General features: G+C 42.2%; 3 protein-coding genes and 3 non-coding genes across 6 annotated transcripts in view; 3 read left to right on the plus strand and 3 right to left on the minus strand.

Moving 5' to 3' along the window:
• Positions 1-21,551, plus strand: part of LOC134097432 (spermatogenesis-associated protein 45-like) — a 27,558-nt gene extending 6,007 nt beyond the window's left edge. Inside the window, exon 2 of the mRNA XM_062550307.1 lies at positions 21,501-21,551. Within this exon, the coding sequence (XP_062406291.1) occupies positions 21,501-21,520 (20 nt within the window). The 3' untranslated portion in view covers positions 21,521-21,551. The remainder of the gene's footprint in view (positions 1-21,500) is intronic.
• Positions 2,519-2,591, minus strand: trnaa-agc (transfer RNA alanine (anticodon AGC)). The gene has a single exon. It is a non-coding gene; the product is annotated as a tRNA-Ala (tRNA).
• Positions 3,299-3,371, minus strand: trnaa-agc (transfer RNA alanine (anticodon AGC)). The gene has a single exon. It is a non-coding gene; the product is annotated as a tRNA-Ala (tRNA).
• On the minus strand, positions 7,488-7,561 carry trnai-aau (transfer RNA isoleucine (anticodon AAU)). Its single transcript has one exon. It is a non-coding gene; the product is annotated as a tRNA-Ile (tRNA).
• On the plus strand, positions 8,183-10,960 carry LOC134097821 (prostaglandin E2 receptor EP2 subtype-like). The gene is made up of 2 exons (XM_062550770.1): positions 8,183-9,099; positions 9,316-10,960. The coding sequence occupies exons 1-2, from the start codon at positions 8,311-8,313 to the stop codon at positions 9,589-9,591; spliced, it is 1,065 nt and encodes a 354-aa protein (XP_062406754.1). The 5' UTR covers positions 8,183-8,310; the 3' UTR covers positions 9,592-10,960.
• LOC134097782 (protein C10) lies at positions 16,784-20,632 on the plus strand. Its single transcript, XM_062550727.1, has 4 exons — positions 16,784-16,968; positions 17,617-17,704; positions 18,026-18,202; positions 19,699-20,632. The coding sequence occupies exons 2-4, from the start codon at positions 17,653-17,655 to the stop codon at positions 19,836-19,838; spliced, it is 369 nt and encodes a 122-aa protein (XP_062406711.1). The 5' UTR covers positions 16,784-16,968; positions 17,617-17,652; the 3' UTR covers positions 19,839-20,632.
• Positions 21,552-23,405: the final 1,854 nt, after the last annotated feature.

Below are 23,405 nucleotides of genomic sequence, written 5' to 3' on the forward strand. Positions count from 1 at the left end.
TGTCACTTCTCGTTATAAACTGGTTTTGGTAACTTAGCAACAATAAACACTTATCGAAGCGCCGAGAAAAGGAGGTTGAGGCCGCTCTGGCTGTAAAAAACGCGTTTGGTGGACACAGCACCTTAAACATGTTGAGTCGCAGTCGCAAGGTTTTAGAACGTCGCGGCTCGTCTCATCTCGTCTCGTCGGGAATCTTTGGTCTGAACCCTACTTTAAAGGAAAATGCTGCCCATTTTTCTCACAGACCTCTGTTTCTCAAAGTCACTGAGTGCTGTCAGTATGAGAAAAAAACCCTGAAAAGTTGCTGCAGAAACCAGCCAGAAGAGCCACAGTGCTACACTATGGGGGGGGGGGCTTAATTTTAAATATAGGGTGTAGCACTGTAGCTGCCTGGCTTCTCTAGATGTTAGGGATGAGCAAAAATACATCAAAGTGTATCTTAAAATAAAATATCAAATACCGTAATTTTAAGCGTATCAAAATAAACTACAAAATGCATAGCCAAACCATGTATCAAAACAAAATACTAACGTATATTTTTGTATTTATTAGTATGCTATGATATGGTATCTATATCTATGGTATGGTATGTGATAAGGTATGAAGCATGATATCACTTTGCAAACCTTCCATATCTATTTGATCTATCCCTTCGTCAGTACACTGACTCTGTTGATTAAGTGGGCAGTGTTTGAGAACAGCAGCTTTTCTCTCCCGACGAGACATGCCATGACCTGCAAACAGTCAACAGATCAGTATGCTGACCTGCCTGTTACATCTCATAGACTAAATTACTGTATCAGAGATGCTCTCAAAAGGTCACAAATGAACTTGTCAAGTGGTACAAAGTGGAGCCAAGTTTCTGACATCGTTAGTGCATGTTCAGATTGAGCAACGTATCCGCGGGCAACCGCATAACCAGTTCCACGTGTTCTGATGGGATCATGTAAAGTTCTCTAGAAACTGAGAATTCCATTTATCAAGAAAATAACAGTTGGTTTGAAAGGCCCAACCCCAAAGTCCAGACTGACAGACTGAATGGACTTTGCCGTGCATTCTCGCGAAATTCGTCTCTGGGCATAAGGGTTTCCGTCACCAAAGGGAATTACCCACAGTTCAAAGCATTGTGATGTTTACCGAAGCCGAAAATGGCAAAGATGTATTACAAAGAAACAACTGCATGACACACAACCAGCTTGTGAAAAAAGAGTTTGAAAGAATGGAATGAGGCAGCCGTTTCCTGTGCCTTTGGCTGTGTGAAAAGCAACACATTTTAAAAGTAAATTATCATACCATCTTCATTATGAAATGTCACCAAGGTAATGTGTGATCTCATGAAGTGGCATCCCAAATCCTTTTATAGCTATCTTAGCCTATAGAGCACTGACGTCACTGTGTTAACGACCATGGTGTCATATTCAGGGTCAGGATGTGGACTTTGCTTGGACTTACACAGAAAAGAATCCTGCTTGGAGAATGCGGTTATCGATCCCGTGTGTGTGTGTGTGTGTGTGTGTGTGTGTGTGTGTGACCAACCCACCAGTTACTCATCTTGTATTCTCATCCTCCTGAATCTCAATATTATGATCACAACAAGTCTTGGCGAATTGCTGAAGCTGGGCATACACTGTGCGATTCAGCACAAGACGCATGATTGAGCCAAAACTCATCGCACAGTGTATGCCCAGCAGAGTTGGGCTCATAAAACTGGCTCATAAAATGTAACAAAATAAAAAACAAAATAGCCTACTGATGTGAAACATCAGTAGGCTATCTTTTTAGCGTTTTCGGATTTTTGCAGTTTTGGCCTTTAAAACTCAATAAAAAAACCCCTCACAATTCAGTTAACAGCTAATATATTCAGCAAAGCACATTCAAAATGCATCCAAACATTCAACAACTCTCTGGCCTAAAAAAAGTGAGGCTACATAAGCCTACATAGGCTAGTTTTACATTTGGATAGGGTCAGTGTTACTACTGGGAGCATAAGCCAGTATCTGGAGCCTACAGAGGTTGCACAGGGTAGTCCAACTCCTCCAGAATAGCACACCAATACTTTCCATTGCTAAAAAGATTGCTGTGTCTCCCACTGCAGTCTCAAGAGCATCGAAGAGATTCCAGGGGACAGGCAGTTGCTCTAGGAGAGCAGGGCAGAGTGGTAGAAGGTCCTTAACCCAGTAGCAGGACCAGTGTCTGCTCCTTTGTGCAAGGAGGAACAATAGGAGCCCTGCTAGAGCCTTACAGAATTAACTCTAGCAGATCACTGGTGTGAATGTCTCTGGCCACACTGTCAGAAACAGACTTCATGAAGGTGGCCTGAGGGCCCGATGACCTCTAGAGGGGGCTTTGAGACACCGTATGGCTATTTGTGCTGCCACCTAGTGGACAGACCGAAGACTCAATGACCCACCTCTTCATACATCTGATTTAATTTCAAAGTCCCTGTGACCTGACCTTGTGTTGCGTTCATTCCAGGTGAGGATATGGACTACTGAATTACATTCAAAAGGCCAATAACTGGAGAATGCGGGCATCGATCCCGCTACCTCTCGCATGCTAAGCGAGCGCTCTACCATTTGAGCTAATTCCCCTGGGGTGCAAGGTATACTTGAAAAACAAGACGTTACAGAGACCTGGAGAACCAGCATAGCCATTTGTGCTGCCATCTGCTGGCCAGATAGAATACACAATGATCCACTTTGTGTATTTGCCAAAGAACACAAAGTTGAAGGCTTACGATGGTGGTGATGGATGACATTTCTTTGTTCTTGCTTTTAGGCATCCAGTGATGATTTCTCTCCTGTCTGCATAGACCAAGATCAAGCTGGTAAATAATATACACTGACAAAAATATTGGGGCGCCTGGCCTTTCCACCTACAGGAGTGTTTAGAATATCCCATGAGAATATCCCATGACGCTTTTCCACAGAATTGAGTTTGGCTGTGGGGCTTTTTTGTCCATTCATCTAAAACAGCTGTTCCCAAACTGTTCCCTACACGGACCACCTCCTACATCCTGATTGGCTCGCGTACCCCCGCCATCCGACACCATTAAAAAGTTTAAGCCGCCCTTTTTTTTTTATGAAAACATGGCCTACTATGTAGAGTTTATAGATTGCAGAACTGTATGTTTACTCGGCTCCAGGTGTAACTAATATCATAGTTCTGTTTTGGAAGCTTTGTGTAAACCTCTTGCACGGGAATTGTGACACGCACAGGACTATGACCAGACCTTGTGTTCCGATCATTTCTCTGGCTGAGGATGTGGAATTACATTTAAAAGTAAAAGACCAATAAGTGGAGAATGCGGGCATCGATCCCGCTACCTCTCGCATGCTAAGCGAGCGCTCTACCATTTGAGCTAATTCCCCTGGGGCAACCCCTTTTTCTAGAACACTGACAGGTGACAGGTGACTTGAGGAAGGGTCATCATGCTGTTATTTATGCTGCCATCTGCTGGACAGTTTGAGGATCATGTGTGTGCTACATGCCTGACATACTGTAAGAGCTTGTGACACAACAGGAAGTTGGCAAGACCCATAGTGTTGGCCACACGAACCCCCTAGCTGACAGAATGGTTAGGATGCTAGTGAGTAAATTTACCTGGTCTTCCAACAAGCCACATGCATTCCAGTGTTTGGCTTCGGCGCAAAGTCCTCATCAGCTGTCACAAACACCTTAAATTTATGATGAGTATCATTTTGATGTAGAGTATGGATGTCTCAGTTGTCCAGTTGATCATGATTGTAGCCTTCCTATTGGCGGGTCAGATGTTGACAGACTTGGGTGATGACTTTGTGACAGTTTGGAGGACATTACGCGGAGTGGACTGTCAGGCGAACCTCAGACTAAACCAGAACTCTCCACTTCTCACCCTCTGTCTGTTGGTCGTTGTCTGTTCAGCACAGAGTCCCTATGAAAGACAAGTATTCGTTTGCAGAGTGAAGCTTCCATAATCACAGTCATTGATCTGATATTAGAAAGAAACACCTTTTAAACTGGGTCTTAACTGGGTCAAAATAGGCTGTATGTGTCTTTCACTCTTGTTCCACTTTTGTAATTTCACGACATGGCAACATCTGAAAAACGTCATCTAGTGGTCTAAGTGGGTTTCTTTTGCGAAGCAGAGTGCCGTGAAAAAGTGATCACACAGCTACATCCGCTTACTACACTACTCTTGTCCTTGACCTGTGAAGTGTCCAGATTTTCCCAGCTATCTCTTACAACCATAGCAGAGTGACGCAATAGCCTGACTCAAGAAGGCGGGGAAAATGTCAGCATTATTATGTCAGTACATTTCCAGAAACTCCCAACGACTCCATATGCATAATAAAAATTGACCAAATCACTAAAGTGGCACTGGGAAGGACTCTGGGGAATGTAGTTTTTTATAGAGATGACTAGTTGCTGTGGTGACTCAACACACTCCAGGGTCTAGCAGAGACCGGGGATTCTGTGGGTCACTGCATGGGAGAGGGCTTTAGTGTCTGCGATGCCGTGAAATATGAATCATAACCTGTCTGCCCTGTTCTCAACCACAGCTACTACTAGTCACAGGATCCATGGGGAGGAATAATGTCCCACACCCAGATCATTCAGAATGGAGCACCATAGTAACCCAGATGACAACGGTTTATCGCATGGCCCTAGTGCCTTCCCCATCACAACCGCTCATCCACTATAGTAATTTCCAGTACAGTATTTACCGCACCTGTGAATTAAGCGCAGTGCCCCCAATAGCCCAATGAATCAGAATGAGATTATGCTTTGAGGGAGAATTCTGGACATTTTTCACATGGAACTCAAGGTCACCTGACTCCACCTTCCTACGTACTTCCGTTCAGTTTTCACCTCTACATAGTGCGGTGTATTTGCGGGTTTTCTGAGGACAAAAATGTGCAGGTCCAATCAGCGAACAGAGGGAGTAGCTGAGAACGATGACGTTGAGGTTATGCTCTAGTTTGAGCATATAAAGTCACGACCAAACGTTAGCGATTGGTTATGGCAAATGGTATGTTGGACACATAAAGAGTGTAGACACACCCCATTGCTGCTCATTTTAACCAGCAGACCTTATTCGAAGCTTCGTAAGCATTCGTTGCACTGTAAGCACTGTGTGCTACTATAGATGTGCACCTCCACTATTAACTGATTGAGGACCAGGCTTGTGCAAAATTCAGAATTGAATTGAGAATGACTCCTAAATTCCAATTCAGTTCTTGAATTTGAATTAGATAGATAGATCGATAGATAGATAATTAGATACTTTATTGATCCCCAAGGGGAAATTCAAGATTTTAATTGAATTTGAATTCAAGGGCCCAACAGCTGTTTTCGTGAAAAGACGTTCACTAGTGCAGCCAGACGGTTTTTGCAACTTGTAAACATAGTCATCATTACCTCTGTTTTAGCGATGGTAAAACAAAACCGCTAAACTTTAATGAAGCTATTACTATAGCTGTGCAGCTAGATGATATATTCAAGGGTAACGTCCAGGCTTCCACGAATACAAGTCAGTAGTAAGATGACAATTTTCTTAAAGGTAACTCAGAATAGAATATAATAAAACAAAAAAAAAATCATTTTACTGTCTATGGAGAAAAACAAGTGAATCTGAAAGCTGTTGGACCCGGAAAGAGATGTATTATCCCATTATTACATCATCACTTAATAACCAAATTTTGGTCAAAAACAGGATGTAGAATTACAATTAGAATTTGAATTAAAGGAAGTAGAATTGAAATTCAATGAAATTCGAAGAAATTCATAAACACTAATCCAGCGCAAACTTTATGGGCGCTGCCATCTTGAATATCGCCATCGCTGCGTGCCTGCGGAGTGTGACGAGTGACACTTGCCTGTGCTTTTCAATGAAAGCATCAGAGAATGTCTAACGAGATCCTGCTCATGAAAGAAAATGTCAGGTGAAAGGGAACATTGGGTAGATGATGTCAGACTGTGGCCAAAACATACCGATGAAGGTCATTTATTAACAACATAAGGTATTAAGACGTGTATTAATTACAGCAAACCTCTGCAACAGCCGCCTACGGAACCAACGGGCTAATTTCTTAGCAGCCAGGCACGCAGTAATGACGGCGCTGCTTTACTTCCGTGTTTCGCTGGATTAGTGTATACATCATTTATTCGATATATATCAGATATGATTGCATCAAACAAACACTATTTATTGGTCCATCTATATATACCGTCCTTTGAAAATCATGTTCACTGGAATAGGCCCTTGATGACACTCCAAGGAGTTTCCTGTTAATGCTATACACATCTAATGGAGCATTGGAAACATGAAACTAATGGAGCATGGGTACCACAGATCTACTGGGCCATACATCTAGTGGAGCATGGGAACCATTGATCTAGAATAAGAACCATGCATTTGAAGTCCAAGTGAGTCAGGGGCCCGTCTGGCTTTTTTGCACTATTTTTTTTTTTGCATTTTGGTTTCCCGGTACATTTCCCGCAGGACATGCTTAATCTAGCACTTATACCACTTGTCATACTTACTGCTACACAGACATGTCCTTGTCACAGCGTACCTTGACTGTTTCCCTTTTTTTTTGTAAATAATAATAAATGTAAATGCTAAATGTGGTGGGCCACTAAAGGCTGACGATCCCACTGAACTGGCATACTTTACGCCTGGGAGAAAAGAGGCATCTTTAGAGGATAAGACATTCACTGGGAATAGACTCCCTGGCCCAGAAATGCTGAGGCTTTTTAGATTACGCTGCTGCCCTGACCCTTCCAGGGCTCCTTCTCCCTCAGCAGCAATAAATCTCAGCAGGAAGCCCCTGACCAGTAGCCAACAGGCCCTCGGGCCCTAATAGAAATGTACTCTAGAATCAAAATAGTCCATGTGGTGTTCTCAACACAGGAATAAGTGAAGATGTTATTTTTTAATAGTTTTGGATGTATATGGATTACTGTGATTGATAACGAGATGTGTTTGTGTGTGTGTGTGTGTGTGTGGGGGGGGGGGGGGGGGGGGGTGCTACATGTTTATAGTTTGAAGTTGAAAAACATTGTATTGGATTATAATTTTGATTTGGTAAGAAAAAAAACCCACACAGTTTGCATATGTCAATGTTTTTATTACACGTTATGCAATTAAAAGATTGACATATCGATTTTACTCTCTCCTTTTATACCGGAGAGTAAAGTGATGCCTACGACTACCCTTGAATTCTCTTGGTCATGCCTGTGCCTGTTACATGTGCCATGCTTAACCTATAACATGTGCCTGTAATTGGAATTTATCATACACTCCCTCTCTCACCTCCTTTGCTGAAAACAGCTGGTGTATATCACTACATAGCTGCAGGTGTCAAATCCTCAGAAATATCTGTTTGAATTATCGGTACCATTGACCTGCATTAGACAGGGTATACGTTTTACATGTGGTGATTGTGAAACGTTGCCATGTTCATTGTTGACAAATACGTTCCCTCACTAACAATAAAGATCCTTGGCCAGTACGGGGATCGAACCCGCGACCTTGGCGTTATTAGCACCACGCTCTAACCAACTGAGCTAACCGGCCATGACATCGGGGGAGTATTGACAAATAATAATACAAGCAATTATACTTTCTGTGTATTCTTCTCAAACTGCTGTTTGATAAATGTTAAATTCAGAAAATGTGTAAAACACCGTATCACCGTCCGAGCGAACTATACGCAAGATTTTTTTTCAAACACTAAAATATTGGACACACGAGAACAGAGAACAACATTTAGCGAAACTACATGTCTGAAAGAAATAGGCTACTTTGACTCAATTAAGCCAGCTGAAAGGGGTTCCTGTTTAACGAAAGCTCTGAGCTTAGCCTAGTAATTGTTTTATTAGTTTAACTAAAATAGTAATTCAACTCCAATAATTAAAAGCTCTCAGCTTGGACTACTAATTAATTCATTAGTTTAACTAGAATAGTAATTAAACTCCATTAATTAAAATATCTTACACATTTGCATGCCTCCAATGCGCGCTCCTCTACAACATTTTCCCCCACTATTTGCAACATGACCATATTTTCACTGATAAAATGACGTCATGAGCACAAATTGCAACGGGGTGAATCACTGCTTCTACTTGTCAGAGAGCGGGTCGTGTAGGCTACACTTCATATAGTGCTGCGCTCGGGAGCGCAAGACGAACATTTGGAGACTGTAAAACACGTGCAGAATACTCACAGAGAAAGCACTGCTTTTGTCCGTGAAGTTGTCCGGAGTTTTCTCCGTTGATACTATAGAACTGTGACAGTTTAAGTGTGAACAGAATTAAAGTCAAAAGATGGACCTCACAAATGTTTCAGAGTGCAAACTCATCGGTCCAGACAACCCAGGGACTCCGGCGGTTTCCGCATCCATGTTCGCGGCTGGGGTCCTTGGAAACATCTTCGCGTTGTTTCTGTTGGAGATACGACGTTGGACGAAAAGTCACGGTCTTTTTCACGTGTTGGTTACTGCTTTGGTTATCACAGATTTACTCGGAACTCTTGCCGTCAGCCCGGTAGTTCTTGCCGCATACGTGAGGAAGGCAAACCTTGAAACGATGGGAGGCAGACCTCTCTGCAACCACTTCGGCTTCAGCATGACATTTTTCAGCCTGGCCACCCTGTCCATCCTGCTGGCGATGGCTGTGGAGCGTTGGCTCTCCATTGGACACGCGTACTTTTACGAGAGGTACATCACCACGCGCTGCGGCTACTTCACGATTCCTCTCATCTACCTGGTTTGCTTTGCATTCTGTACGCTACCTTTCGCTGGTGTTGGGCAGTATCGGTTGCATTGTCCTGGTACGTGGTGCTTTTTTGACATGCATCCTCAAGAGCTCCCCGGTCGAGTTTACGCGGGACTCTACGCATCTGCTATGCTCGTGATGATTGTGTGCACGGTGCTCTGCAACGGATCTGTCGGTTATCATCTGTTTGGCATGTACCGGAGGAGAACAAACAATCGTGGATCGTTTCGAGGACCGCACGGCCGTAAGAGATACGAGTCAATCACAAGAGAAGTGGAGCATCTTCTCCTTCTCGTCGTGATGACTGTTTGTTTTGTAGTTTTTTCTCTTCCGCTTGTGGTAAGCCAACTTAATCAATCTAAAATCAGATGTAATAAGATTCACCCTACCCTGTAGTCGTTTTGTAGTTTCTTTTCACCCATACATATTTTATTTGTTTTGAAGTAGCATTTGGTTAGGTCTTGCCCAGCCCCTAGCTGCTAGTAATAATAATTTAATTGTAGAATTGTCAGCTTTATGTTTTGATGCAGTGGCTTGCTTGTGTGTACTCCTCAGGTCCAGTTGTACACAAACTTCTTCCGAACTCATCCCTGGCCTGAGCAGAACCTCCAGATGCTTCGGCTGCTCTCCTTCAACTCCATCGTGGACCCCTGGGTCTTCATCATCCTCAGCCCCTCTGTCCTACGCTTCCTGTGGGGGAAGCTGTGCCGGCGGCAGCAGCCACTGGGCAGTGTGGACAGGACCATCCATGCCACGCGACCCGTCAGGCTTGGCACCCCAGCAGATGCTCCCAAGCCGCCTGCACCGACGCCTGTTGCCCTCTGCCCGTGAGGGGTGACGCCCAGAGGGGCCTGGATGGTCAAACGCTTGGCACTGTTTTGCCCACCATGGAGTACACTCACAGTGGATGATCCAATCAGATTGAGGGATGTCCTCCTGACAGGCTGCGTCCGAGGTCAGACGTGTGGTCACAGCTGCGGACCTACATGCCTTTGACTAAATGTGAGCGGACAGACTGCTCGAGGAGAGGACGGGACACAGTACAGAACGACCTGAGAAGACAAGAACTAAGTGCAAGAACTGATGGAGCACCATCAGGACTGCATGGACGAGATGGGAGTGGCACTGTACAGTACATCACCGTATAAATTGAAGATAGCACCAGTGATGATTTTATGATTTTATGAAGGTTTAAATCATAAGCTTAATCCAATGATTCTCAAAGCTAAACACATTAAATACAGCTGTGCTCTTATGTTTGCATACCCTGTACATACATGTGCCAAAGTTGACTAAAACGTGGACATTTTTTGGAAGTTGATCTTAATGCCTTAATTAAAACCATGTGGAAAAATCTAACCTTTAAGGACACTGATTTTCCTTGTGGTTGTGAATGAATAATGTGTCGTATATAGAGAAAATGCAAGCATAAAACGAGCGAAAACGAACAACGAAACCGAAACCAGAGATGAAATCGTAAATCCTGCATAGTTCCTCTTTAAATTCCCATACAGACAGGCAGATCTTTTTTTTTTTTTTTTTAAAGGCTAGTCATTTCATAGATTCGGTAATATTGATGTGTCCTTAAAGGTCGGATTTGACTTTAGCATGTGTATGTGTGAGCACAACTGTACTTGTGTCCATGAAAATATGCATTTCCAGGGACACAAGGAAACAGGAAATACTTGGGGTAAAAATACAGAAAATGAATCCGTAAAGAGGCAGAAAGTACCGCACAGGCAAGCTGACTGTATGGCAGAGTACAAAGCTTTTTTCACAACGCCAAAGACAGGCTAACACAGTATCCTAGGCGAGCATGAGAGTCTGTCGTAGACAAAGCCTTACCATTATTTATAGGACTAAACAGGGAATTCTTGATAGATTACATAAAATGAAAGTAAAACAGAGCTGTCACAATAAAGAAAGTTAATTTTATAAGAAGCTTGTTATTATTCCAGACTCCCTATAAGCAGTTGGCCTCAGAGGTTATGGATAAGATACACTCAAAATCACTCCTTGTAATGTCTACATTTCTTTAAAGTGTAGCCAGATGGACAACAACAACCGGAGTAGACATTAAACAGCTAAATTGTTGTCTGAATGCTGAACATTTCCCCACAGTTTAAAGGCACTGTATCTGTTAAAAGAGTAAACTCTACAAGGAGTTGTCTGGCCAGTTGAATTGTACAGTGTAGTTCAGTTCACGTTTCTGATTTCATTGTACACTGTTAATGGATAGATAAATTAAACAATGGAAATAAATACTGGCACTGGCCTCCCATGCCCCAGGAGAATAGTGGTATGGTCTGTAAAATATGAACCTAATTTACATCACGACTGTTTGCTTACAAAAGGTTAAAAATATCATGTTGGCTGAAGCCCACGAGGGAATAAGGGGCATGTCATGTGTAGTGTTAAACATGGGAGGGTAAAACACTCTTACCCCCAGAGGGCTATCTGCCATATAATGTACTGCTGGGGAGAATCCAGACTGCTGCAATATTATAAACAATATAGACAGTGTACATTGTACATTGTACATTGTACGTCAGAGCCAGAGACTTCATTTGAAATTGTGCGGGGAAGTTTCAGAGGCATCCGTCAGTCTTGTTAGGTTTTGGTGACTCCTGTTCCTCTTTTGTTGGAAGTATTTGATGGCTTGTCCACACATGCAGGATGTTGTCAGTGCGATTGTGACATGAAAAAGGAATCAGTCTTATTTGAACATACATGTAGGTCGGGGAGAAGTACAGTATGTTTATAGTAATATGATGATAGTTACCCGTAATTTCCAGCCTATTAATGAACCGTTTATACAAATGTATACATTGATTTCTGTGCCATTCCTTCAGGGGCGGGACCATATTAGGTTAACACATGAGAATGTGTTTCCTCTCTTCACCCTAATTATGATTCACTGGGCCGTCGGGCACTGTGATGAACACACAGGTGTGTTTGATGCATGGTTTCATCTTTGGTAAGAAACACCGTCCTGCGGTTTATATGCAATACGGCTAAAACTGTCATTATTGTAATGAGTTCAGTGAATGAAGACATAGCATGCTAAAGAAAGTTTAATGGGAAAAGATGAAGATACTGTATATGGTGTGAGTGTTCAGTGAATGAAGACATAGCATGTTAAAGAAAGTGTAATGGGAAAAGATGAGGATATTTATGGTGCGAGTGAGGGCAGTGCTTAAGGAAAGGCTGGTGAGGCAGAGAGGAAAGATATGGACCAACATGTACGATTTAACTTGACACTGAAATGTACGTTTGAAAAGATTACTAAACCACAGAGACAGACTGTCTGTCAGAAACGACAGCCAGCGTCAACACAATACAGTTAAGTCCAGCATGTCATCCTCATCATAGATTTGGTCACACACTTCTGTGTGTGTGTGAGAAAGAGAGAGAGAGAGAGAGACAAACTCAATATTGCCTGCGTCACAGTGGTTTGTGTATAGGTCCATTATCTATTTAACAGGGCACTAAGAAGGAGGCACCTTATAAGGTGAGAGCAATTCTCTGTGTTCTGTTTGTCTGTCAGAGCTCTCTAACAGTGTTTATTTCAGACTTAGCCTGCCCTATAAGCGCTGTCAGCTTATGTGCAGCTTCAAACAGCTTCACAGCAGACCCTCAATATAGATAAAAACTGAAGTAAACATTGTTGTTGTCTTCTCCCTCATCATCTTCATCCTCCTCCTCCTCTCTGCATAAGACCTAATTAAATTCCTGGGCTTTCCATGGAACACTGTTCCAATCAAGAATTTAAAACAACACTTAAGCCTCTCTGGGGCTCTGTCCACCTCAGGCAGGGCCTACTTCATGTTGCAAGGCTGGTTTGTCTCAGTAATTTAGTGACCTGTATTTGAATTGGTTGTTTTACCCCCAGAGAGAGAGAAAGAAAGGAAGAAATGCCTGATGTGGGAGACTCATGACTTTATAACCTGGATTATTGTTTCCTACTGTGCACTTGACTTGGACTTTGTACAGTGCCCAAGGCTTTGTTTCATGTTCCAAGGCTTTGAGTATAGTTCAGCCTCGGTTCTTAACAGTGCCAGTAGTCTCTGTGTGTGTGTGTGTGTGTGTGTGTGTGCAGCTGTGTGTGTGTTAAACATTGAAGAACTTAAGCTATCTGGCGTCATGTTCTCATAGTCAGTACAAAAATATATGCTCTGAGAAGAAAAAATCTATCTGACTCTTCTCATGCTCTGCAATTCAGAGCTAAAAGTTCAACATGGTTGAAGAGTATTAATCAGGAAATGTCCATTGAGACAGGCCTTGCCGGCCAGATATTTCCCATACAGGCTACCACACAGGATATAGTCCAACAGCGACAAAGTTAAGAAATGCTAAAATTGCTAATTGTACCTTCAGCCAGTGAAACTTTCCCTCAGTCTGCAGACAGCGGGCAATTCCCCAAGACAGACTGGGAATGTAAACATTGAGCGTCATTAAAGAGAGAAGACAAACAGCTACTTGGCAACGTAAATATTGCTGTTGAAGCGCAGCGGCGCAAGTCTACACTATTGTTTAGTTTAATTGATGCTTCAGTTCAGTGTTCATATGCTCGTCATTGTCCGGTGCCATCATGCACAGGCTGCTAAAAGTAGCTATGTGGATAGGCTTACCATAAACAGAGGATCTTTGAAATATACACAGACTTCCATTAACAGGAGGCCTGGATCATTTGCATACAACACTTGCCTATACAAAATAAATGCAGGCACTACAATACCTTTGTATGATTGACAAAACAGCTTCATAAAGAATTATCTTTTGACATGTTAAGCTAGGGGAAATCTGAAATGAATGAAATCTTCTCAAAACTGTCCAAAAAAAAACTATATAGGCATATTTCAAAATGTTCTTTGCTTCTGAACAACAGGACACCATTTGTTTTTGATGGGCCTTTGTTTTCAATGCTATTTGAAAAAAACCTTTGACTGGAAAGCACATGACCTTAGTCACGCCTTATTTTGAGATGTTGAAATAACACACCACACTGTAACCATCTGAAAATGACGTCAATAAAAAAAAAAAAAGATCCTATGTCCCACACGGATCTCAGTAGGCTATACAGCGAACACTTAAACTATCCGTGTCCTGTTTGTGTACGTTGGCTGAAGAGAGCAGCCAACAGCTTTGCTGATCAAAAGGAAAACATGCTCACCGTGACACAGTCGGTCCAGGAATGTGTTTGTGCAAAAGAGCTGAGTTTGAAGCTGCGCTTACGCTACACACAACAAACACGGCCTCTGAGCTTATGCGAGCGCATACACATCAACACCCACGGGTCACGGGCACAGACGTTTAGCTGACCATAGTGCAGAGCTGGAGCCAAGGTGAGTCAAACACACACACACGCCGCATCAGAACCAGTCAGGTTTGCTCTCAAGTCCCCCTGGCCGGCGGTACTATGACCAATGAAGCCACACATATGCCCAGGCTCAGGCTTTGGTTAAGTTCCCCCCCACAAATCTTTGAATATGACAGATAGATTTAATATAATCATGTAGGCTATCATATTCTGTCTCATTTCATACCCCCCCCCCCAACTCTAATTGTGCCCACCCAAAGTTTGTGATCTTCCGAGCTTGTGTGACATATAGCGCCCCTGATGCCGGCCATCTTGTGTAGGAGCCATGCTCTCAGGACTGAGAGGGCAGGGGTGTGGTTTGGCCAACTCCGGGTTGAGGCATTTAGACAGCAGTACCCACTCACTCTCAAACACAGATGGGCCAGCTGGCCCCTCTCAGCAGCAGGGGAAAATCTGTGGGAACCAGAGGTCCTATATTACAGAATAGGGGGTGTGGGGGTACTGAGAGCATTGAGCTGGCTATGATTGAGTTTGTTTTATGTTTAGGCTGAACATTGTGCAGTATAGCCTATACAAATTTCAAGAAGAATATCAACAATGGAACATGATGGTATTATCCATAAAGATCACATAGCATGGGAAAACGCATGCAGTGTTTACAAATTATGAGTCCAGTGAAATTTATGAAAAAAAGAAATAAATAAAGCTTAATGTGACAACGGAAGAATGTTCCTAAATACAAAAGCAGTCCATTCCGTTGCTGATAGCTCTGAATGGGTTTGGATTTTGTAGTATTTATAACATGTTTTCACCAAAGATTCTAGAGCGTAGCGCTCTATGATCTTTGGTTTTCACAAAGGTGTGTTTGTATGGGAATATTGTGGTTTCGTGATGCAGGGAAAGTATTTGTGGAATTCAGGGAACAACCATCTGGTTGAACCCAGTAACTAGAATAACTTGAGCACTCAACGTTGCAATCAAGGATCTTTGGTGAGAGCACAGATGTCAGTTGACAGTTTGAAAACATTATTGTAAAGGATGACATGAGAAAGAGTTACAAGAAAAGAGCAAAAATGCAACAAACAAAGTGAAAGAGCCCTGCATGGTCAATAAATATGTTTACCAGTGCAAAACCACTTTTCCTCATTTGTGTTTACCAATACAAAACCACTTTTCTTCATTTGTGTGTTCCCAAAGCAAAACCACTTTTCTTCATTTGTGTTTACTAACGCAAAACCACTTTCCTGTATTTGTGTTTTCCCAACACAAAACCACTTCTCTTCATTTGTGTTTTCCATGTTGTCTTGTTGTGTCTGCGTTCTACCTGTTTCCCCCACATGATATGACTAACACAATTCTTCTCAACAAACACAATTATTGACACTTTGAACATCAAAATATCATTAAAACATCATTATTTTAAACATTGTTCATTTGAATACTGTGTAGTGAACAAAATTTCAAGCGATAATGCATTTGTCTGGTGATTGACTTTGGGACATTTTGTTTCCTGGGATGGAATTCTAGAGCACTCAAATTACCAGGAGAAAAAAAATGGTCTATTTGTCTATTGCACAATGATGCTCAAGGAACTACTCTATTATTTTTGAAAATATGTAAATCTCTGGAGTGTTTATTTATGTTTCTGGTATTTAGCAGATGTGTTCATCCAAAGCGACTTAACATCATTATAACAATTAGCAATAACACCAAACATTAGGCTTACAATAAGAAGGAGCAATTCACAGTCTCGGATTTGGGGATGGTTTGAGGATTATGTAAGTTTTGGGGGGATTATGGAATTATCAAGACGTGCATGTTACATTATGTTCCCAGGGTCTCTGGGACATGACAGTTGAGAGGGATGGGGTCATGGACTTCCCTGTGACCCTGAAATGATCTCTCAAGGCCACCGTGACTTTCTCTTCCTGGAAGCACATCCTGCGACTGGAACACATCACATCGGCCTGTTTATATATTTGGACTTTAGTTGGTATACAGGGCTGAAGTGATGCTACTGATTTGTTTAGCACTAAGTGGTGTTGTTTAGTGTGTGTAGTGTGTGTGTGTGTGTGTGTGTGGGGGGGACCCAGTCTGGGAGTAGGCTAAAGCTGTCATTTTGCTGTCATCATTTACTCATATGCAGTTCATTTGACCTGACCTGAGGTTGACGGACACTCAGCTTCCAGTCATAACACACAGCAGATAAGACCAGTCATAATTATGATTCACTGATGAATAAGAAGAATAGAATAGAATATATACTTTTTTGATCCCGTGAGGGAAATTCAGTTCTCTGCATTTAACCCAATTTAACCGAATTAGTGAACACACAGCACACAGTGAACACAGTGAGGTGAATCACACAACCCAGAGCAGTGAGCTGCCTGCCCAACCAGCGGGGCTCGGGGAGCAGTGAGGGGTTAGGTGCCTTGCTCAAGGGCACTTCAGGCGTGGTGATACCCTAGATACAAACTGTTTTTTTGTATTATTTCCACAAGATAATTCTGATGAAATGGTATGTTTGTTAAAATGTCCTCTTAAAGCCACCCAATGTGCCGCCTCTTTAAAAAGTCCTACAATTTCAGTTATTGATGTTCCTATTAATAAAATAATTATTAGGCTATTTGCAATGCGAGAGTGAGCGTAAAAGTCCATGACTTTTATTATGACACAATATGCCGGCAATGCTGCGCCGGAAGTTGACAATGTAATTCTCGTAGCCTCGAAAAACATAGGTGGGCTCACTTGAAATGTCTTTCTAGTGTCTATATTAGATATCGAATACATTTAAAGATCCTGTATTCCATGAAGTTGGACTTTGTGCTTTAGGCAATCTGGAGGATATAACAAATAGAGAAGTCAGTTAAAGCCCCACGTAATTTAAGGTAAGCTATTGCTCTTATCGACATTTGATGTGTGAACGCACCCCTGTCGGACTCTAACGTTATTCTGTTGTGATTTATTTGAATGGTGGTCTGTGTTGGGTTTAAAACATTTTACATTTCATTGCACTATGTAGTCCGTGATTGTGAATTGTCAAACCCCAAATAGTTTATTAATTCGTAACAACACGAGTGAACATAATGAAACTCACCTGGAGAGGAATGTGGCAGTACTTAGCCTAGCATCACATCACATCAGACAGAAATATGTTCTAAGCTATGGTTCTTCTAAGACTCAAGATGGAACATTTGACATTTTAACATTTGGACTCTATGAACATGTAAGTTTTATACTGTAACGTTTTGCTTAATTTCCATCACAAGCCATGGCCATAATGGCCATTCTATCTTAACCCTGATGTTTGGTTTCTTAATGACCATGTTTTGTTGCAAGCCTAGGCTACTTTACAACTTGTGAACCAGTGGGGCGTGTGTGCATATGTGTTTATTGTTATGCCATCATAAAGAGAAATTAATCTGAGGGAACTTTCCTACTTTCCAAATGTTTTATTTGTTTTTTTTTCGTTTGTTTGTTATTCACTGAGTAGGCCAAGTAGCTCACAATTCTTCTTGATGCATTGTGTTTGGCAGGTCTTCTAGTGCCCAGCGCTGGTCAACAGAACCGAAATGGCATCTGCCCCTGCGCAGCAGCCCACACTCACAGTGGAACAGGCTCGAGGTATAGGGCCACCAATCAGCAGTTACCACATTTGATTCATGTACACTTTCAAAAAATGGAGGAGACAGTTGTACATTTAAGATTTTAGGGTGGTAATGAAATAGATTTGAGGAGAAAGGAACAGTGTTGTTGATCCAGTAGCCCAGAGCTAAAATGAGATTAATTGGTGTGTGTGTGTGCGTGTGTGCGTGTGTGCGTGTGTGCGTGTGTGCGTGTGTGCGTGTGTGCGTGCGTGCATTGCGTGTGTGTGTGTGTGCGTGCATTGTGTGTGCGTGTGTGTGTCTGTGTGTGTGTATGTGTTGTGCACTCATGTGCGTGCAGTGGTGCTGAGCGAGGTGATCCAGGCCTTCTCTGTGCCGGAGAACGCGGCACGGATGGAAGAGGCCCGGGAGAGCGCGTGCAACGACATGGGCAAGATGCTGCAGCTGGTCCTCCCCGTGGCCACCCAGATCCAGCAAGAGGTCATCAAGGCCTACGGCTTCAACAACGAGGGCGAAGGTAAAGGGGCATTCACATACGTCGCTACTCGCACATCGCTCCTCGCTTCCGTTAACTGTCAATCATCTCTATTGTACATTCTGATTTGGTACTCGCTTCACTCGCATCGCTGGAAGTTAAAATTATTTTAACTTTGTACCCGCCCACATCGCATCGCTAGTCCTCGCATCGCCTGTCCTGGCCACATTCAGCTAGAACACATTCACTTTACATTGACAGTTCTCGCTCAGAGATGGGCGAGTAGCGACGTATGTGAATGCAGCTCTGAGCTGGAGTCTGTCTGTGGCATCGACGGGAGCGTTCGTGAATTGGCACTCCGAGCGCTCCGAGCACAATCTGAAACTTTTTAACCTTGAGTTATTCTGTTTTCAGAGTGTCAGATTGTATTTACCAACGCACTCGATGTTGTACTTAGCTGTGTAATCTGTATTACGCAATATTCTGTCGTCTTTGTTGCTCTCATGATCGACGCGATAGGCGTAGCTTCTGATGGAAGTGCATCTCTGTGCATGCGTGGGTGTGTCAGGTGTTTTTATTCTACAGTTATGTTACATTGTATTGTTAGTACCCTGGTTGGTTGTAATTAGCCTGGCCCTACCGTACTCTCGTACATTCATAATGCACACAGAGTCTGGCCACCTTCCATTGCCAAGCGTGAACTTCCTTCAATGCGCATACTCTGTTGAGGTTTAAAACTATTGGATCTTCCCAGAGCTGCTCAGATCTGCCATAACCACTCGCTAACATTTGGTCGTGATGTGACATGCTCAAACTAGCGCACAACATCATCATTCTCAGCTACTCCCTCTGTTCGCTGATTGGACCTGCACATTTTTGTCTTGAGGAAACCCGCGAATATACCGCAGACCCAGACAACGTTCTGAAGGGAAATGAAAAGTGAGCGGAAGTACGTAGGAAGGCGGAGCCAGGCTAGGTTGTAATACCTGCTGGGTTGATTATTTCAAATCAGTGCAGATGGAGGGAGAATTTGTCATGTCCAGTTGTGTCACAGCCATGGCAAAGGCTCTATCACCCCTTTTGTTTGAGTCGTGATTGGGGCACGTGGAGGAGAGTTTTGTCCGCAAATCTGAGAGACCTGGGGACTTGCTGTAGGTGGATGAAGTCTTTAACTATATAACTAGGGGCCTGCCTATTAAGAGCCTTAAAAACAAAAGCTCTGAGTCAAGGTTTTTAGCATGAGACTTGAGATATGGGACAAGGTGACCTACCGTAGCTTGCTGGCAAGAGTGTCTAGATTTGGGAGGGCCAAATATTTCCGTTTTATAGCTGTCATAATTATTATAAAGCACTATACATGTGCCAGTATTTTATTGCATTAAACATGTATCAGTTTATATAATTTAGCTGTGTTTTGACATTTAATTCCATCATTGTGAATTAAATGGGTGTTCTGTGCGCGTTCAAAGATTCCTTAGAGGTTGAACTCTCTCTGTCTCTTGTTTAATAATGATAATAATAGTATCTTTTTTTCCTAGGTGTCCTGAAATTTGCCAGGCTGGTGAAAATGTATGAAACACAGGACCCAGAAATCGCAGCCATGTCTGTCAAACTTAAGTCCCTCCTCCTACCACCTCTTTCAACACCTCCGATTGGAGGAGGCATCCCAGCCTCCTAGGCTGGCCAATGATCAGTGTGGAAACCACATAACTTTACTTTGGTCATTCTGTGAAAGAAAAAAAAATGAAATCGGAAAAAGTGCAGGAGCGTTTTTTTCCATTACAAAAGGGTCATTTTTAGTCTATGGGATTCCATTACATTTTTGTTATAACATTCCCATGGCATTTGTCTGGAGTTCAGTTCAACTGAAAGGACCACTGCCCTCTTTGCCAACATGTAAGCCAATGCCATTGTCCAGGCTACTGATCCTGTTACATGTGCTAAAATAGTGTAAAGGCAAAGGCCGTTATTTTACCTTCGTTAGAGATTCGGAAACAGATGTGTGTTTTGTTGACGATAATGACTTTTCAGACATGTCTTTGTTTTGTACCATACAGCCTACCTAATGTTAAAAGACTACTCCGTTTGAAGTGCTCATTTTCCATTACGCATTATGTTTATTCCTATTACTCCTCCTGCTTGTACTACCCTGGCATTTTAAAACATGTTTAGACCTGTGCATCTTACCTTGCCTGTCTGCGGACAGAAGAAACGCAATGCACAGTAGATGCCACGTGACACACGTTTTTGTTGCACTGACTGAGAAGGCCCAAATATTTAAATGGAAATATTGAATAATGGAATTCAGAGAGAGAACCATGAATGCCAACAGCAGCCAATTTGCCTGTATGTTTTAAAACGTGTATATATTTCTCATCTTTTACATCTGTTGACACTGACAGCTTGCCTACTATCATTGAAAATGAATATGTGGTTTGTTGTTGTTTATTATTTCTTAATAAATGTGTATTACTAACAACTTATGGTCTCATAAACCTGAATATTAACCAAAGTGGCTGGATATTGTTGATGCATGCTTGCAATTTTCCAGAAATATAGTTTGATAAGTTCATGAGATGTATTAAATAAATCAATTAGCCAGTTTAAGTTAGTTGTTAATGCATAAACGGTGCATTAACCACCCTCCCCAGGTATTTTGCTGCCTGTATTATTATTGCTTGATATATGTGCTTTGGGTAGGCCTATTTTAGCATTTGAGCACAAAAAATGCACTATACATTCAAATGACTGACTTGATTTGAGTTAACACTGGGCTGTTATTCACCTTTTTACCCCAAAAGAACGATAATCCCATTATCTCAATATTCTAAGAGTGGTTGGACATATGATATCACAATGCTAGTATTTATGTCACATTTTAGTTAGTTGCTTGATGTCTTGCAACGTTGCTACGGACGCACATTCTCAGGTTTCTGCACTGACGTGACCTTGCTTTTAGTGACAACCGGCAGCGTTCTAACAAATACCTTTATTGTGATACGGCCATGGCAAAGGCAAAACACGAGGAACTGTACGAATCAAACTTGCGGAGAGAAACTTGGTGTCGAATTGAGGCTGACTGTAAATTCTGGGAACGACCAGAGAAGAGGCACTTCGACTGTCATCTTCAGAATACATATGACATTAGCGCGCTGCAAACAGCCCCGACAGTGGAGCGAACCGGCTGGATGGAACGCACTCCGAGTGCCCGAACCATCGAGCGAAGACACTTCGATGAGAGTTGTGAGTAGCCTGATATACCCCACACGTGTATTTTCTTTGCACCGGTAATGTTGGTAATATAAGGCTCATAGCCTACGTCATGTCTTTTAATTCACAGATAAGTCCAACTTGGTATGAGGACGACATAGAGGATTCCCAGATGACTTAGGCTACGGATAGAGAAATAGATTATTAAATACTCAGATTATTAAACAGATTGTCTTGTGGTTTATTTGTCTTTAGTCTAGGTCTATTGAGCCGGTCCTGGCTCCTCCAATATCCACAATACCCAACAAGACTAGGATATTTTGACAGTGCTTTTTTTCCACAGGTGGGTTAATCAAGCACCATGCAGTCTGCATTCATAATCTTGATTTTCTACACCTGTGGAAAAAGGACCTGATGAAACCCATGAATTGACAGGCCTACATATAGTTTATCTCAGATAGCCTATCCTAGCTTAACCCAGAGCCATGTATCTATTTGGCTCTGGCTTAACCTATACATGTCACCTACTGAAAGTTTGATGATGTAACATGATCTCAAGGCAAATGGTTGCAAGCCAAAAATGATTTGTCATTTAATTCGGTCAAAGAAAATAAAAGACACTGTCAACAAAGTTCAGTAAAGTCCCTTAGGCTACAATCCATTACTGTTGTAATGTGACCCTCATAAGTAGGTTATTTTTTGTAAAGTGTAAGTAAAATGTCACATTTTGTTAGGAAGTCTTGAAAGCCTTTTAGAATCTCCATAAAAAATATCCCAGCCCACCTCCACAAATGTCCTCTCCCACTCACATTACAGTCTGTTTATTAAATGTGCAGTCATGGATTGCGCAGGAAGTCACGTTTGTATGTTTATATTTATAATTAGATGTTTTCTTCAACAACAACAAACATTATATTTTAACTATAAGGACCAAATTAAACACACCAGGGAGGCATCTTGCCCCTCCTTTCAGTATTCCCAGAGAAACTCCACGCAGGGTTTTGTTTTTGTTTGGGGTACAGGCTGCCCCCACTTTGCTTGATTTTGGAGCCATGCTGCCTACAGACCTTGTTGTGCTCACGGAATGGGTAGCTATTGGGTCATGAGATGATTGCTTAATGTGAAAAAAAAAAAAAGTTACAGGCTTGAAATTGTGTAAAATCGCTGACTGCACATACAGTACATCACTTAATTATCTATTTATTTCCACTATCATTTGGCTGTAGAGCTGTGCCTTGTGCCATAGGAATAATAGTTTTCCATATGTGCTAAAAAATAATAAACAATAATAAGGCAGGTTAATGTTGCACATGAGAATGGTCATATGGTTCCACATCAGGAGTGTGCTAGGTGTCAGTATAAACATGGCCAAAAAAAGAACAGCTTCCCATGGGCCAGGGTTGGGTTTTTTTGCCCAAGAGAGTGATTATCTTTCTCCAGGAATATTTACTTTTGGTTGGATGTGTGAAATGTTTATCCATTAGGACAGTGACAAAATAACTTAGAGAGCCCACATTTCCAACGACTATTTACAAGTGCAGAACCATCTCAGTGCATCAATATAAAGTGCCTTCAAGAAACATCTTTGTTACAGTTCTGTTGAGTAGCTTATCTTTTACTCCAGATGGAAGTCTCAGACTTCAGAAAAAGAGTCCTTGCTTACTTTGGTCAACAGTAGACAGTTCCCATACCGAGCCAGCAGGCTGCTCCAAAGTGCAACGAAACATCAATATAGTTTTACTTCACTTAGAGAAAAGAATGAGATAATAGAATAGGGATCGGCTGAAGACGCCCGTCAAGTGTGAAGAGGTTCCAGAGCACACTTGTCATGTCACATTTCAAAGTGACGGAACATACTCTCCATGTATTCTAGAACTATGTCAGTCTGGTCCCCCCACACTCAACATCTCATCTGCCATGTGGTAATCACACACAAATAAATGGATAAGTGAATAATATTAAAAAATGAATCAAATGATGTAAAGGCCTGTAACTCACCAGTGTAGCTGCTATATCCACGCTTTCTCCAGTCCTG

Source organism: Sardina pilchardus, chromosome 12 (genome assembly GCF_963854185.1).
Source record: "Sardina pilchardus chromosome 12, fSarPil1.1, whole genome shotgun sequence".
NCBI lineage: Eukaryota > Metazoa > Chordata > Actinopteri > Clupeiformes > Clupeidae > Sardina > Sardina pilchardus.

Coding starts and splice junctions, on each gene's coding strand:
- LOC134097821 (XM_062550770.1), top strand. CDS start 8,311: ATGGACCTCACAAATGTTTCAGAGTGCAAACTCATCGGTCCAGACAAC. Junction 9,100..9,315: donor TTTTTTCTCTTCCGCTTGTG/GTAAGCCAACTT, acceptor TGTACTCCTCAG/GTCCAGTTGTACACAAACTT.
- LOC134097782 (XM_062550727.1), top strand. CDS start 17,653: ATGGCATCTGCCCCTGCGCAGCAGCCCACACTCACAGTGGAACAGGCT. Junction 17,705..18,025: donor CACAGTGGAACAGGCTCGAG/GTATAGGGCCAC, acceptor ATGTGCGTGCAG/TGGTGCTGAGCGAGGTGATC. Junction 18,203..19,698: donor CTTCAACAACGAGGGCGAAG/GTAAAGGGGCAT, acceptor TTTTTTTCCTAG/GTGTCCTGAAATTTGCCAGG.